Here is a 16,897-nt window from a genome sequence, read left to right on the forward strand (position 1 = left end):
AAAATGCTCTGCTGAGTTTCATAGTGTTTTGGATTATTTTGTACGTGTACCACGCGTTGAAATTGTATCGCTGGTCCTGCCTAAGAAAACAATACAACCAAAAACTCCATTACCCACAAAGCATCTGTCTATGTGCGCACACTCAGTGGCACTGAACACTTGCCCCATTCCCTCCTCCCTACTTTAATGCTAGCTAAGATGGTGGTTAGAGCGTAAATTGTCTCTACAATACCAAGAAAAGAAAGGGGCAAAACATCTTTATAGCCTTTTAATTACATCAGAACAACAGACATAGGGCTATCTTATGTGACTGTTCATAGAAATTTTGACATTTCAGATATATTGGCTCGCAGTCCCCGCCCAATTTGGTGTGACTCCCTTGGAGTGGAATCCTAAGCTAAATACGGACTGGGTAAGTAACAGTAACGTTAGCCAAGTTGCTAGTTGGGCTAGCCAGCTTCCATTCTCCCTCAACGAATAAAGGACAGTAATGTCGGTTATGATTTTACGAACTGACACTAGAGCATTTACAAGCTTTTGAGACCATTGTCCAGGTAATCATAATGTCGTGAGAGCGATGTCAGCTGTTTATAGTGCCAAAAACTTGCTTCGAGTTTAGCGTTAGCCTGTGTAGGCCGCGTCGTAAGCTTGGCTCCAAAACCCCGTACATTTTGATGATAATGTAGCATGCTAGCTATGCCGATGCTAGCGGTTAGCAAAAAGCAAGCTGTCAGATAACATGCAGGCGAAAGCGTAACGTTATGGTAAACGTTTTTTGTAAACGCTTCACGTCAATATCAAGTTAATACTCATCTCTGTTCGTTTTGGTGTCGTGAATCGATATGCAGTTGCTCCTGGACACTTGTAATTAGTTAGACCGGCTTCTTTTACCAATTCGCGGCTAATGTTAGCTTAGCCTATCATTAGTCAAATAACATCTGTCATAATGTAGCTACGATCCAGAAGACAGTGCAGCTAAAGTTACCAGCCTGGCTAACTGGGTATTCTGGCTTCATACACGATTTTACCCATCAGCTGATATCTACAACTGAAGCGGAAAAACCGTGGTACTCCTGTAATTTATTAGCAAATGCTGCCAAGTATTTGAAATGTTGGCATTTGACTGTTATCGTGTAATTCAACTCTACACTGTCAGGTTTTATCAAGCTGGGGTTTTCATTACGTTTGTCTGCTGGCAGCAGTGTTGTCACGTAGAAATCAGACTGGTGTTTTACCGCTAACAACAGACGTTTCGTTTGTAAATAAACGCAGTTTGTTTCATTTCCCTACATCGTCCATCATGACGTTGTGTCAAGTAACTTACTCTCAACCATTGAGAGACACCACAACATCCGCATTATCATTTTAACGGGATGGCTGCTGTTCATGGTTTGTTTTCTAAGACAGAGTCAAGTTGTCTTCTTCATTAGCGCACCTAGCTAAAATTCATTTAGTCTAACATTAATCCCTGTAATAACTCACACCATGATGGAGGTTATATTGGTCAGTTTTTATTGGAACTGATATAGAGATGTGTTGAATCGACTTTATAAGTTTAGGAGCTGCTGTTTGCAACCCATCACAGTTTCCCAGAGCCCAAGGTGACTGCTTCAGATTGCTTGTTCTGCACGACCATCAGTCAGTCACTCAGGACTATGAAAACCACCAAATATTCACATTGAAGAAGGTCGAAACCGGGGAATTTTTTGACACTTTTGCTTTCAAATGGCTTGTGATGAATTGATTTTCAAAATACCGGCCAATTAAATTCTGTCAGCCGGCTAATTGTTTCAGCTCTTCAGTGCAATATACTGAGAGCAGTTTTCATCACTTAATGTATTCTCAATGCTAGACGAAACATTAGAAACACTTTCTGTGAACAGTACACTGCAATTCAACAGCACCCAAAAGATCTTAAAGTTGGATGTAATGTTCAGTTTCAATTAAACTTTTTGGAGAGGCGTTGATTCGTCATTGAAGTATGATTTATTTCGTTAGACTGCAGTAGTTTTAGTAGATGAATCTAATGAACTGGTGACTGAGTGCAGTGTTTCCTTTGCTGCTGAATAGGTCAAACTCTACGTGAAAGACATTTATAGAAATACATTTTGCTGTGTGCTCAGTCTGATATTGTGACCTTGGTGGTCATGAAGTCAGTTTCAGAGGCTATGCCATCCTGCTATTAAGTATTGTTAAGAATTTGTTCGGTAGACTTTCGATCATATCATGATGTAGTTCTTATACTTAGCCTTTGTATGTTTTCATAGCCCTGTGATCTGTGATCGGCTTCAACACTCACCCTCGCTGCGCCATACGATGTCCCACAGCCCTGAGATGAAGGACGACCCCATGGAGTGCCCTCTGTGCATGGAGCCGCTGGAGATTGATGACGTCAACTTCTTCCCCTGCACCTGCGGCTATCAGATCTGCCGCTTCTGTTGGCATCGCATCCGTACAGACGAGAATGGCCTCTGCCCCGCCTGCAGAAAGGTGAAGAGATGATAAGATGAACATGATACCAGAAACTCATCACCGCTCTCAACAGAGAGGTTGTGTTTGGGAATACGGAGGTGGTGATGTACAAATGCCAAAATGGGACGGTCCCGCTTCTAAAGCAGCGTGTTGCTTAAAATATAACTTCATCATCATTTGCAGCAATTTGACTCATGGTGCCTGTTTAACTACCATGTTGACAAGTAAAGGCCTCAGTTAGCCTCTATCCTTTACAAAGCCGTATCATTTAAACAGGAAGAGTATTTTTTTCCCGCATTGTTTACATCTCAGTTTGTAACTTAATTGTGTTCCTGTGTAGCCGTACCCAGAGGACCCCGCTGTATACAAGCCTCTGTCACAGGAGGAGATCCAAAGGATAAAGAATGAGAAGAAGCAGAAACAGAACGAGAAGAAGCAGAAGGTGACAGAAAACCGCAAGCACCTGGCGAGTGTCAGAGTGGTCCAGAGGAACCTGGTGTTTGTGGTGGGGCTCTCGCAGCGACTCGCCGACCCGGAGGTGAGCACGGTGCCGCCATCAAAAAACTCAGTGACTTATGATGCCTGTGATTTTGGAGTGTTGGAACTGTTTGGGTTTTAGCTCGACTTGAATAAGGCTGTGACAAACTGAAGGCGTTAGCTGCTCCATTCATCTTTTCCTTATTAGAAAGGACAGACACAGTGACAATCATAACTAACTTTGACAGGGAATGATTTTAATGCACATTTAAAGGTCTGTCAGTCAAATCTCCCACAGAGGTCTGAAGAGTCAAACTTGTTCTGAATATTTTGTTTTAAAGAGTTTACAGTGGATACATACATTTTTTTCATTGTGCCCACAGGTCCTAAAACGACCAGAGTATTTTGGGAGGTTTGGGAAAATCCATAAAGTGGTCATCAACAATAGCACATCGTACGCAGGTTCACAGGTGAGAGGTTGGATCAAACTGACAGCACGTCTAGAACCACTGACAGAACTTCAGATCATTCCTTTACCGTTTGTCTTTTACCAAGCAAAAATGAGAAACTTTGTGCCAAGATTTGCTAGAATTTACAGTTAATTTGAATTAACTTTGAATTGAAAGTTAATTTGAAGCCATAGAACGATGATTTAAACATCAGCAGTAAATCTGTTTGACGTGTGCGTTTGCTTAAATGATCTGTTTCTTCAGGGGCCGAGTGCCAGCGCTTATGTCACTTACATCCGCTCTGAAGATGCTCTAAGAGCAATACAGTGTGTGAACAATGTGGTGGTTGACGGCAGAACGCTCAAGGTGAGAAGTTGATTTAGCCCATCACTTGTATATGACTGTAGAAGTTTTATTTGTTTAACAGCACTGTGATGAGTTTAGTCTATATTCTCCTTCTGTCTTTTAACATAAACATCGTGATATTAAACAACCTTGATGTAAATAAAGTAGGATTAAACTAAAATTTCTAAATGTTCTTGTCTCATTTTCTCAGAGCTTCTCTTTCTCTTTCTGTGTTAAAGGCTTCTTTAGGCACAACAAAGTACTGCAGTTACTTTCTTAAAAGTATGCAGTGTCCCAAACCTGATTGTATGTATCTACATGAGCTGGGAGATGAAGCGGCTAGCTTTACTAAAGAGGAGATGCAGGTAAAATATTTGTCTCTCTCTCTGAGATGTGAACTCGGTTTTTGCGGGTTGTTTGTTTGAGTATTAACAGAAGGATCGACGGTGACTCATGTTGTGTCATTTGTTTTTAGGCGGGAAAACATCAAGAGTATGAGCAGAAACTCCTCCAAGACCTCTATAAAATTAACCCTAGCTTTCTACAACCTCCAGCATGTGGAACAGAGAAGTCTAAGAGTAAATCCAACTCCACACAGAGGTTGGCTTTTTATTTATTTCCTCCTGTGTTTTTCCTCTTTTTGCTTCCTCAATGCATCTTAATTGTTAGGCTAAGCTTGATTTTTTTTTCCCCGCTTTGTAACAGAACCAACAGTAGCAATGGTAAAGATGGGTGGCCTACGCTGTCAGGACATAACAAACTGGCCAACGGGCTTTCAGAGGACCGCAAGTCTCCTCCGTTGCTAGACTATCTAGACCAAGAAGTTAATGCTTCAGATGGGCTAGAAACAGAGCTGGGTCCTGGCCAGCGTACCGCCCTGTCCCCCTTCTCCTCTAATTGTGACAGTAACAGGTAATATAGACTCCTCTTTGACAGAAACATGTATATCCTTAAAGAAAATCATTTTACTTATGGCGTATTTCTTGTTTATGTATCTAATTTTGTCACTTGTCTGTCTGCCTCCCAGCGAAAAGCCTCCAGAGTCGATTGGAATGGTGAATGGTGAGACTTTACAACAGGTGAGAAGATCCCAACTCTGCTTGTTTCGATTCCATATAAATGAAGGTCAGTCATGTCTGAGAAAGACAAGCTCACAAGCGTCGCCTCCTCTCTCTTTGTCCAGATACCCACCAGTGACTCCCCCTCTCCTCCCCCGGGTTTAACCAAGCCCAACCTGGTGGTGCCCATCAGCGTGTCAGACCTCACAGCCCGTTCACCCTTCGAGGGTGCGGCAGCTGAGTCCCAGTCGCTCTTTTCAGACAACAGTAACTTCAGACATCCTAACCCGCTCCCTGCTGGCCTGCCCCCCTTCCCCAGCTCCCCCCGCGGCAGTTCTGACTGGCCCATGACCCCCGAACCACAGAGCCTCTTCACATCAGGTACAGTGGGGCTTTAATGAAGCATTTCGAATGTAGTTTTGTGCCTGATTGGTTGTGCTTTTTGTCTGATTTTCAAAGCGTGGGTTTACCTGCAGCTGTTTTATTCTATTTGTTTTGATACCATGGCCGTTAGCATTGTACTCCATAATATTGACTGTAACAGCAGTGTTTGATTAATTTAGGCATTTTCCGCTGTTGTAGGCATTGTCAGTCGCCTCCTATAGTAAAACTAGCAACATGCTTTGAATGTAAATGTCACTTGTGATTGTTGTTTGGGACCTTGTTCAAATTTAGACAGTGAATCATTTCTTACAGGAAATAAGCTATAAGTCTGTGTTCATTACTGAATGATGCGTCTGTCATCCCTGTAGTGTTGACAAATGTGTTAGTAAGCTTTAGGTTTTAAAAGGTGACGATGACGTCGAAGAGGCAGTTTGAGTGTTCGTTTAAATCAATAATATGGGAAACGTTATTAGTCTTTTCTTAAAGTTACAAAGTGCTTTACAAAAAGCTAACAATAAAAAAGCAAACACAAATTAAAACCCACAATGAGATAATCAAAGAGAAGAATGAAATTTGAATTAAAAGGAGAAATTTTTGAATTACGAGCCTGGAAAGAGTAAAACCATAAGAAACACTTAGAAATGCTTTGATGAAGAAAAATGCTTCAAGAAGGGATTTAAAGAGAGTCTTATCTCTGGGGGCAAAGTGAGGCTCAAACTGCAAAGGCCCTTTGTCGCCAGCCATCAACTAATCACTTTGTCAAAGAAATTTATGGTTGGTTGACTAAGAATTTCTCACATTGCGGACGGTTCCGGTAACTTCTCTCTCTCCTTCCCTCACAGACACAATACCAGTGTCTTCTTCCACAGACTGGCAGGCGGCCTTTGGCTTCGGCTCATCCAGCAAACAGCAGGACGACGATCTGGGCTTCGATCCTTTCGACGTCACCCGCAAGGCCTTGGCCGACCTGATAGAGAAGGAGCTGTCTGTGCAGGATCAGAGCCCCTCGTCCCCAGGGCCCTTCGCCCAGGGGGGCAGCCACGGTCCCAGCCTGCTGCCCCCTAACCCAAACCCCAGCGCCTCTCACCACTTCCCCAGCGGCCTGCCACGCCTCCCTCAACTCCACCACAGAGCCGTCTACAGCTCCTTCAGTTTCCCCGGCAGTCAGAACAGCCAGGCCAGTCAGCAGCAGCAGCAGCCAGCCTCCAGACACCCCTGGATGGGCGTCCCCACACGAAATAACCTCACACACTTGAACCACTCAGCCAGTGCTGCCTCACACAGTAATTTCCTGGACCTGAATCTGCCCCCTCAGCACAACACAGGGCTAGGAGGGATCCCCATCTCAGGTACCAGACACCTGGGTCACTGTGGCACCTTTCTGTGTCGTGTGGAAGCTGTGCATGTTAAAACAGGGATCAGATGTGTTCTTTAATGGTGTTACTTAATATGACAGCTCATGATACTTGTCCTGATTAATGTTTATTGACCTTACATAAGGGAGCCTGGTGGCTGCAGTTCTGCAGACAGCCACTAGTCTGTGATCAAAACACCGGAGGAACTGACATACCTGCTTTGCTCTCCTCTGCAGAAAACAGTGGCTCTATAGACGGCTTAAATGTGAAAGAGTGGCAGGACGGACTGAGAGCCCTCCTGCCCAACATCAATATCAACTTCGGGGGCCTCCCAAACTCCTCCTCCTCTTCCTCCTCCTCATCCTCCAACAGTGTTAACCACATCGGTGGGCCGGCGGGGCCAGCGGGCATCTCACACAGCCTGAGCTGGGACGGTACAGCCAGTTGGATGGACCCTGCTATCATCACAGGTAGAAAGTAACTCAGACGATTCAGCAGTCAGTGCGGTGATCGACTGGAAATCAATCAACGATCATTTTCATGTTTGATTAATCGTTAAAGGGATTCATTAAGTGAGAATGCCAAACGTGTTGCGTTTCCAGCTGCTGTTTTATACCATTGTGAATTCAGTTAAGGCTGCAAACATTTTCTTTATCTATTGCTCTGCTGCTTCTTTCCTTGATTCATGGCTCGGTCTATAAAAATGTAAGAAAATACCCACAAACATCGTTCAATATACTCGCCTTTGGAATAATAACAGCAGCAGTTGTTGATGCTCTTCTCCCTGCTGTTCCTGCAAACTTTCAGTGTTTATCACAATTAAAATGTCAGCAGGCGGACTGCTTTCTTAATTAAAGCATTCATTTTGCTTTGTCTATATATCAGAAAATCTTGAAGCTTGCTGACAATCCAACAGATGAAAGATATTAAATTTACCCTGACAGACGACAAAAAAGCAGCAATTCCTCACATTTGAACAGCGGGAACCAGTGACTTTGGCATTTTTGCTTGAAAAATTCCAGCAAACTAATCAACTAATCCTTTCACTTTTTTTTTTCAATCATTTTCACCTCACCAGGTTAAATATTGATTAACAGTATTTCTCTGCTTCAGTCGCGTTCTGACCGTCACAAAGTCGACTCAAAGCAGCTTCTACGACAGAGACGCCAACAAAACTAAGCCAGATTCGCTTCACGGTGTCTGTATTTACCTCAGTGTCTTGCGTGTGCCCCCCGGTGTATTTTTGTCGTCGCTCATCTATTCTGTGACCCCTCTCCTCCCCTCAGGCATCCCGGCCTCAGCAGGGAACAGTTTAGACTGTCTCCAGGACGACAACCCACCACACTGGCTCAAGTCCCTGCAGGCGCTCACAGAGATGGACGGCCCGGCAGGCTCAGCGGTGCCCACTCCCCAGCCCCTCCACACCGGCCTCCTCGACGCCCACCTCCCCCTCCACCACAGAGCCGCCGGCGGCTGGGCTCCCTACCTGCCCCCTCCCACAGCCAACCCCGCCAGCCAGTTCCACTCCCCTCCCCCCGGCTTCCAGACCGCCTTCAGACCCCCGGGACAGCCCGCCACAGAGCTGCTACAGAGTGCCGCTGTGGACCGCCACTGAACACAGAATACAGCAGACACCCATCCATCCCCCCACCACCACTTTATGCCCACTCATCCTGTACCCCCGCTCCCCCTCCCCAATGCAATACACACCAATCTGCAGAGTATGAAAAATTATTAACAAAGTAACAAACATGCTTTCTTCTTTTTCTCTTCCTCCTTCCTTTTTGTCTATTCCGAAGGCTGATTTGTTTTTGTTTTTGTTTGTGGTACACAAGTTATCATCACCCTTTGTCTGCTACCATCACCACTCCTGACATCTAGTTCTGGTCGTAACACGGGATTCATTGTGTAGCTCGCTGTTAACTTCAGAGAGCGCAAGAAGCAGTCAAGCATCGAGCGCCCAGTGGTGACACAAGAGTTAACTCCACAAACTGGTGAAGAAACAAATTAGCTGAAGTGAGGTCTTTTTTAAAAGTAACTAATGATTAAGCATGAACAACATTTGTGTTTTTGAAAGTTGAAGTCATGATAAGTTTTCGAGGAATGAAGCAAGCTGTGAATCTGCTCTTGAAGCTTTGCCCCAAAGACCCTCATCCTCCCCACTTTAACAGGAGACTGTGAAACGGTTAACCCTTCCAGCTAAGTTGTGAATAAGGCGAGGTAAGAGAGAGAGAAAAGGAGTTGGTTCTTAGCTTTTTTTTTTCTTCCTTTCTTTCTTTTTTTGGAGAGTGGTTTTTAAAAATGTTAAAAAAGAAGCTGAGATTTGGTTAGTGGAGAGAGTGAATGCAGACGACCCAGGGGAGCTGAGGGCACAGGCTATGCATGGGCTCCCTGTTAGGTAGGGACACAGATGGCCTGCTTGAGAGGCCGCTTGGCCCATATTCCCTTTAGTGGAGGGCTCCCACTGGCCCCGTCCTACTGGAGGGAAAATTTTGCTGAACCTCTGTATCAGAGGATAGAGCACTGCCTAACCGCAGGGAGCCAGGGCTTAGGGAGATCGTGGCACACATCCTGAGCACTAGGGTTAGACTCTTACTCAGTGCCACTGTGTGGTACCTACAGTAGCTAGCCCTAACATGGACAGCCACCAAATAGATAGGACAATGATGAGGATGGATGAGGAAATGTCAAAAATACTAATGAGGGTAGCAACAGGGTTAAACAGGTCCCTTTGTTCGACCCAGGAGGGCTTAAACGAGGCCTTAAAACGGACAGACGAGAGAAAGGAGCTCGAGTGATTGGAAGGGGAGTTCAGCGTCAGTGATTGCTGAAAAATATGCAGTATTGTATGTGACTTCAGCAGCTGTATGTGAGCGTGTGTCACAAAGGGAGGTGCTGCAAGACAAAACCAAGTACTGTAGTAGTGATTGAAGGAGCTCTCAGCCTTTAGGATGTGAGATCAACCTCTCTCCGACCACCGCCTTTTTTCTTTTTGAAGTCTTAATTCTGATCCGTGTACGCTCTCTCTTTCTCCCTCTCTTACTCCCCCCCCCCCCCCCCCCCTCCCCCCACCCATCCCCCACCCCTCCTGCTGTTACCTATTTAACAGTATTCACAAAAATGAACAAACTCATCCAGGAGAAACCAACACAGAGTCATACAATGGGTTTTAACATGATGTTGCGAGAAAAAAAAAAAACAAAAAACAAAATTGAGGCGCTTAAAGGAAGTGAACTGTCCTCTGCAGGTCTGGAAAAATGAACCTTAAATAAAACTGAAAACTCAGAGCTGGTGTTTGTCTGCTGTTGTGTTCTCAACACCTGGATGTGCACTGCTAAACATTTCAAAAGATAGTCACCACCATACTGTGCAAGGTCACTATGAAATCACGCCTGCTTGTCTTTCCAATGTCCTCCACTAGGGGGCAGATTACTCTGTCAGTGATGAAGCTCTGCAGTCAAACTTCAGCTGAACACACACAAGGTTAGACAAAAAGACTGATACTACAGTTTTTCAGGTACACAGTGTTTTTTTTTTCTTCTCACCTAAAACAGCAGGTATTTTTTAGGCACAATTAAACGCAACTATAACACAGATAAGAGTGAGGTGTGACCACAGTGTTTCATGCCTTATGTTAATGTTTTCAGTGGAGTTGCACTGCTGAGGGCAGAGCATGCTGTATATTGCAGCTCTGAACTCTTCCCGGCCAATGCAGCAGCAGATACCTGCAGCAGTCCTGGAGGACTTTTGACAGACACCGGGAGGAGCACAGTCGATACTCAAACAGCAGCGTCACTGTTTCTGCAGGTAGACATCTGAGTTCAGTGCCTTATTTTACATGGTCTGACGGCAGATTGATTGATTTATGTATTTAGATTTTTCAAAGTCAAAGGGCTTTGGGGGGATGTAAACAGGAAATGCTCCCATGGTCTCAGCTGTGGCCTATAAGTTGAGCAACGTGTATTTAAACCAATTTTCTTTACATTTGGGCAAATTATCGTCATTAAAAGTAAGCCAAATTAGCTGTTAGCCATTCCTGTTTGCAGTGTATGTATGGATATACAGATAAATGGTACTGCATTACTTTGGTTACTTTGAAACCGTAATAACATGATGAATCTGGCGTTACAAGGAGCCTCTCTTTGATTTCTAATCAGATTTATTAGTGTACAATATTTACCAATCTCCGATGAAAACACATTTTATATATTACAACCATAGTTTACTCTATTGTGTTTTACTGTACATATCTCCACTGATGGGTGCCCACAGGAGGAGTTACAGCTGGTGACAAATACATCAATACATATATACTGTACACAACGTTATTATAGTTTGTTATAAACCATTTACTCTTTTTTACTGATCAGAAATGCTAAACACGGGTAATTTAAGCCAAAATGATTGTGATTATCAAAGTAGTTGACAGCCACTTTCCTGAGGATTAACTAATGGTTTAGTTGTTAACAGTTCCAGCTGTAGTCCTGGTGGTGTAAGGGGACATGTGGGTGAAGCTGAGCTGCCCCCCTCTGGCTCCAGGCTCCAGGTGCTGAGGAGGCACTCGCACAGGAAGGTGAGTGTGAATAACGCAGGCAGGCAGCAGATTCAGGGGCTGTGACAATGAGTCAGCAGCAACACGGAGGAGGGGGGAAGCTTTGCTGAGAAGGATCCTGGACCAGCACGCACTCACACAGACACTGCACTGAAACATAATGGAGGTGTCTTTGTGATGATGCATACCTGACATATTCCAGAATAGCATCTGTTTATTTTCGACAGCTACAGAAAATAGCCGTCGTGTTTGGGGCTTTCTTTCTGCTCTAGTGGGAAGGGACTGGCACAGAATTTGCTTAAAAGCATGTCGGTCTTAATTATTAAGTGCTCTGAGGGAGACAGTGTTGCCTAAAACGAATGATTAGTATATTGATTTGCTTGCTTTGCTGAAACTGCATATTCATGCTCATTATCATAAGGGGAAGCGAAGGACTGGGCAGTGAGGATGAATGATGAAGCAAAAGAGGATAGAGGCATGGAGACAATCACATTTTGGTTGCTTATAGCAAAGACCTGGGTCAAACAGCAGTAAATAATTTCATTTTAAAGCACCAGAATTTAGATTTTGAACAGCACCGGGGCGACTCTGACTTCAAATCCCTGCCTGTAAATACCTAACTGAAATATGCTGAGTGTTTGCAAATAAATGTCTGCTAAGAGCATTTAGCCGTGGTCAGGTGTTCAGGCCGAGCAGAAAAAGCCCTGATTTTTCACTCCTCTTTTCCACAAAGCTGTCCTCTGCGGGGGTTCAGTCTGTTAAACTGCTGAAATCTCGCTTTCCTTGAGGACTGCAGCTATGAGGGCATGTGGAGAGGGCACAGCAGCTGCAGTGGCTGCCGTTAACAGTACGCCGTTTGTACTGAGAGGTATGGATGAGACTGTACACAGTAACATAAACGCAAGGCCCCCTAGACTGAAAGGAACACTACGTTAATGCGTTGATTGCAGCCGTTTTGTGAAGTTTCATCTAAACTTCAGTAGTTGGTTCACACAGGAGATGAAGAGAAGCCACTTTCAGTGCAGATAAAGGACCACAGTATCAATCAGTACTGGGTGTCATCGTTGTATTAACACTGTTTCAACAGGAAGTACCGCGTCAAAGAGAAAAAAAAAAAACTGCAAACAAAGCTGGTCTGTGCTTATGGAACAAACTGTGCAATAGGACATTTGACATGAATTCCTCTGTGTGTTATGGTGTCTACGTCAGAAAACAACTGTCCAGTTGGAGCAAAGTGTAAACTATGTGCTCGACACAACATACCCAGAGAAGTCCAGGTTTGTGAGAGGCCAGAGGCCGCCCACTTTGTATGTGTATGTGTGAACACTGTGAGAATGCAGTTGAGAAATTTCAGCCTGCACCAAAGTGGCGGACTGACTGACTGATCGGTCGGACATTGCATCCCTCAAACTGCTACCATAGGCGAGAATGTGATCCGATGTCACTACTTTTAACTGAGTTCTGTTACTTTAGGAGAAATGCTAACAGTTGCAGAGGCACAGAGGCCCAGGGGCCGGCCTGACTCGGGCCCCTGGGCCTCTGTGCCCTGCAGGCCCATTCAGTAATTCATCCATATTGAGCAGACTGCTGTACTCTGTGCAGCTATTTTTCTTTGTCTTACTCTAATTAAGAGAAGCTCAGACTAGCAGTTTAACGTCAAACCGTCATGTGTGTCACTGAGGAGGACGATCCGAACTTACATTTTGAGGTGTCCATACAACGACACTATGATGATTGATGATATATATACATATAAATATATTTCCTGGCCCTGGTCCGGCTGTGTGCATGGGAAACCTGTAGGGACGGCTCTCAGCAGAAAGCACTCTCTCCATTTGTCAGCCTGTGACAGGCTCTCTCACCAGCAGAGCTGCCTGCACTACAAAAAATAATTCAACATCTTACGTGGTCTCATATTAAGCTATTAAAAGTGGAGCTGAAACGATTCATCAATTAATTGATTAGTTGGTCAACAGGAAATTGATCTGCAACTATTTTTGGTACTTGTTTGAATAATTTTTCAAGCAAAAACTGAAATTATTCCCTGGTTTTAGCTTTCTGAGTGTGTGAATTTGTCATTTTCTCTGTGTTATATCCTCTGATAAATTTAATATATTTGGCTTTGGATTATTGAAGACAATTGATAACATCTCCTAGAGCTATGGGGCATTGACATAGATATGTTTTAATTTTCTAATGATTTCTAAACCAAACTATTAATCAGATAATTGAGAAAATAATTGTCAGATTAATAAATTATGAAAATCGCCCTAATTAAAACACTGATATAATTGAAAAATGCTTGTAGGACTAAATAACTCTCTGCAGGACATTACTTTTACATTTACTTGAAACAAGTTGTAATATTAAGCAGTAATTTATTAATTAATAAAGAAAAAGGTGAACACTATCACCCAATTGAGACAAACAGATTTTAAGTACATTAAATTATTTCACCTGCATGTTTTTCTCTCTTGTAAATAGACTCAGTGAGATTGAATGGCTCAGTGAGGTGGATATCTTTTGCAGTGTGGAGAACTCAACTGACCCACACAAGCCTTTACTGTAAATTCCACCAGCAGTCCAGTTAATGTGTCCTGGCCAGGAAAACTGACATGCTCCTCCATCTTCGTACAATATGTAATGGCTCTGCTGTCCGTGTGCTTGTATAGTGAAACATGCACAATGGTTTATGTCCAACAATGTCTTTGTGTAGCCTCAGAGAAAATACATACCTCTTTTGGCTTTTTTCTCTGGAAAACATGGCAGCTATTTATAAGTGAGTGTTTAACCTGAACACCAGATGCCACAATATGTTGAATAAGGTTAAGCTCTGACAAAGTTTCACAAGAAGAACCAACTGCCTATTAGCTTAGCTTAGCTTAAAGACTGGAAACAGGAGCCCGATTTAGTCCATTTAGTCCAGCACCTGGTACAAAAACATTTTGTTTTGGCTTTATGGGCACGACTGTTAATTAGCGTTGATTAGCTCTTTAGACAGGCTAGCTCTTACCCCCTGTTTCCAGTCTTTGTGCTAAGCTAGGCTAACCAGCTGCTGACGCCAGCTTCATATTCAACATACATACATACATGAGAATGGTATCAATCTTCTCATGTAATTCTTGGTAAGAAAACAAATTTCCCAAAATGTACAACTTTTCCTTTAAAAGATCACTGACTTTCCCACCAGAAACCCTGAAGGTATCAGCTACTAAACACCTTTTCCTGCATTACAGTGGCCGAGCGTGCACGAATGGGTGATATGGTGATATCCTTTTGCGGTTTTGTATTTGCCAGCCTCCTTGAGCGTTGGGCGGTGATGTAATTGAAGCGGGAAGGTCACAGCGGCGGTTTCGGTGATGTTAAGTTTTGAATTTTTCTCCCCCAGACAAGCACGCTGACACTGCACACTGGGCAGGAGGAGCATGTAAGCTGAGATCCACATCGCCTGATACCACAAGGGCACATCCAGACTGGGAGCATTGGTAAGAGATTCTACCACAGCTGGATAGATTGGAACGGAAATAATGATTATGATAATGATCATTAAGTCTTGCTATGCTAACATATTAAATGGTGAACATGATATATATATATATATATATAAAACACTGAATTAGGAAGTAGTGTATAAACATGATACTGTACCTATTAAACATCGGAGGATTAGCATTGTCATTATGAGCATGCTGATTAGCATGAAGCACCACTGTGTCAATGTACAGCTTCTTATTCTTATCCCAGCCCTTTTCATGAACAGATGGACTGATCAGTTTATAGACTCGTTGTTTTATGGGCACATAGAGGGATGGTGGACAAACAGACGTATTGATGCTTGTTTTAAGTTCGTGTACTCTGTCACGCTTTATTCCTATAACACAGCAGGACAACAGACACTACGCTTCATGATGTCTGAGTGTGTCTACGTCATTGGAAACCGGATATACCGATAAAAAGATCCGTGTAAGGGTAATTCATGATTCCTCCTGATTGTACCACCACCACCTCCACCAGATCGTATCATCTTTTCCGTATCAGTGCAGTGATGTTGGGCTGTCACTGGCCCAAGAAAAAGAGGTACATTTAACTGGCCTGAGATTCACAGAGACCATTTGTGGACTTCCACAAGGACGAGGAAATTATGGATGAGCCCTTAATTATTAAACAAGTGTGTCAGCAGCCTGGCCTGATGGAGGTAATGCAAAGAGGAAGTGGGCCAGAGAGAGGGCCTCAGGGATCAAGGGGATAAGAGAGGCTGGTGGGCCTGGACCTGGGGGTGGGGTGGTGTTAGGCCCAAGGGCTTTGGCTCAAGCATGGGAGATCCAATACTGCTGTCAAAGCTATTTTGCACATTGTTAACATTCAGAACCGACCGTAGATGAGGCTGTTAAGGTGGACTGCTGTGCACAGGCATCTCTGTGATTTTGGTTTTACACAGCGATAAAACCAACACCAGAGGACACTTGCGATTTGATATATTGCCATGATACGATACTGATACTGTGCATGCACAGCTGATTGGGCCACAATGAAAAGGCCCTTGAGAAACTTTTCGGATGACGTCAACAGGACCGGCGCGGCATTTTTGTACAAGGGATATGGGATGAGTGTCTGTCTTCAAAGAAATCGATTGGGGAATATCAAGTGAGCCCGAGGCCTGACTCAGGCAAATCAGCCATCCTTTGTGTGTGAGTGAGTGAGTGTGTGTGAGAGAGAGAGAAACAGTGTGAAAGATGGAGGCATTGAGGGGATGAGCACATGCAGCCAAAGTACATTTGCACGCAGGCATGGCTGCAAGCACTCATTCCTCGCTACCAACACGTTTTCCTAACAGCTGATGGACGACTTTTCATTGAAGGAGATGTGTTCAGGCAGATGTAAGACAGAGGCTGAAGGAGGGGAGGGGGCCTTAAGCTTGATGGAGGCCTCCTGCACCACTAACTGACAGCACCTCAATGAGACCAATACACTGATCAGGGATTTTAAAGACAAGGGGTCTGCAACCTGCTCTTTAGACCCTGTCCTGTGGCTATTTTTTAATGTTTTCATTTATCATGAAATTGATTTTTCAACATGTGTAGCCTACACACCGCGCATCACACATCTACGGTGTAAAGTAGTTTTAGAGGAAAATAGAGAATTTAGCTGTGTGATGTATTCGCTTGCTTTTGCGTCAACACTGCTGCCTTGGTGGTATTCTGCATTTCCAGAACAAGCACATGGCATTTGCTTAAAAGTATCCGGCTGGGGATGAGAAAAAGAGAGATACTGAAACTGCTGCAGAACAATTGTCGGAATTGGATCAAATCTCCAAACTCAACTACTGCTGCTCATCTTGTGGCCGCTCACGAGGAAGCAAAACGCGGAAAGCTGACGGTGAATACACCAAAGAACTGTGCTTTAAAATATCATAGCGTTTATTCTCAAATTTCATAAACAAAGCTAAGATAGTTCAGAAAATCACAGCTCTGCCCCTCCATGCAAAGACCGTCGAAGACAGGGCCATAAAAATGGCAGCAGACATCACCAGTCAGCAAGTTGAGGACATCAATTCAGCTCCAGCCTACTCATTTGCCTGCAATGAGTCAAGCGATGTGAGCGATATTGAGCAGACGGCGCTGCTATGCAGGTATGTGAACTCTGATGGGCGGAAAAAGGAAGAAATCTGCTGAGAGACCCTGGAACATTGGAGGGAGGGCATTTGTGAGGCTGCTGTGAGCTGTTAAAAAGCCGAAGAAATAAACTCCAGCCCTCCCCTTTTCCTCCGTCTGTCTGTCTGTCTGTCTGTCTGTGGGTGTGTGGGTG

General features: G+C 44.0%; 1 protein-coding gene across 1 annotated transcript; it reads left to right on the forward strand.

Annotated features, from left to right (window-relative positions):
* The first annotated feature begins 188 nt into the window (after positions 1-188).
* Positions 189-9,827, forward strand: cnot4a (CCR4-NOT transcription complex, subunit 4a). The gene is made up of 13 exons (XM_076733670.1): positions 189-412; positions 2,268-2,490; positions 2,813-3,010; positions 3,333-3,419; positions 3,663-3,764; positions 3,983-4,108; positions 4,219-4,343; positions 4,449-4,655; positions 4,771-4,822; positions 4,927-5,182; positions 6,028-6,534; positions 6,777-7,010; positions 7,827-9,827. The coding sequence occupies exons 2-13, from the start codon at positions 2,317-2,319 to the stop codon at positions 8,153-8,155; spliced, it is 2,397 nt and encodes a 798-aa protein (XP_076589785.1). The 5' UTR covers positions 189-412; positions 2,268-2,316; the 3' UTR covers positions 8,156-9,827.
* The last annotated feature ends 7,070 nt before the right edge of the window (positions 9,828-16,897 follow it).

The sequence above is a fragment of the Chaetodon auriga genome, chromosome 6 (genome assembly GCF_051107435.1).
Source record: "Chaetodon auriga isolate fChaAug3 chromosome 6, fChaAug3.hap1, whole genome shotgun sequence".
NCBI lineage: Eukaryota > Metazoa > Chordata > Actinopteri > Chaetodontiformes > Chaetodontidae > Chaetodon > Chaetodon auriga.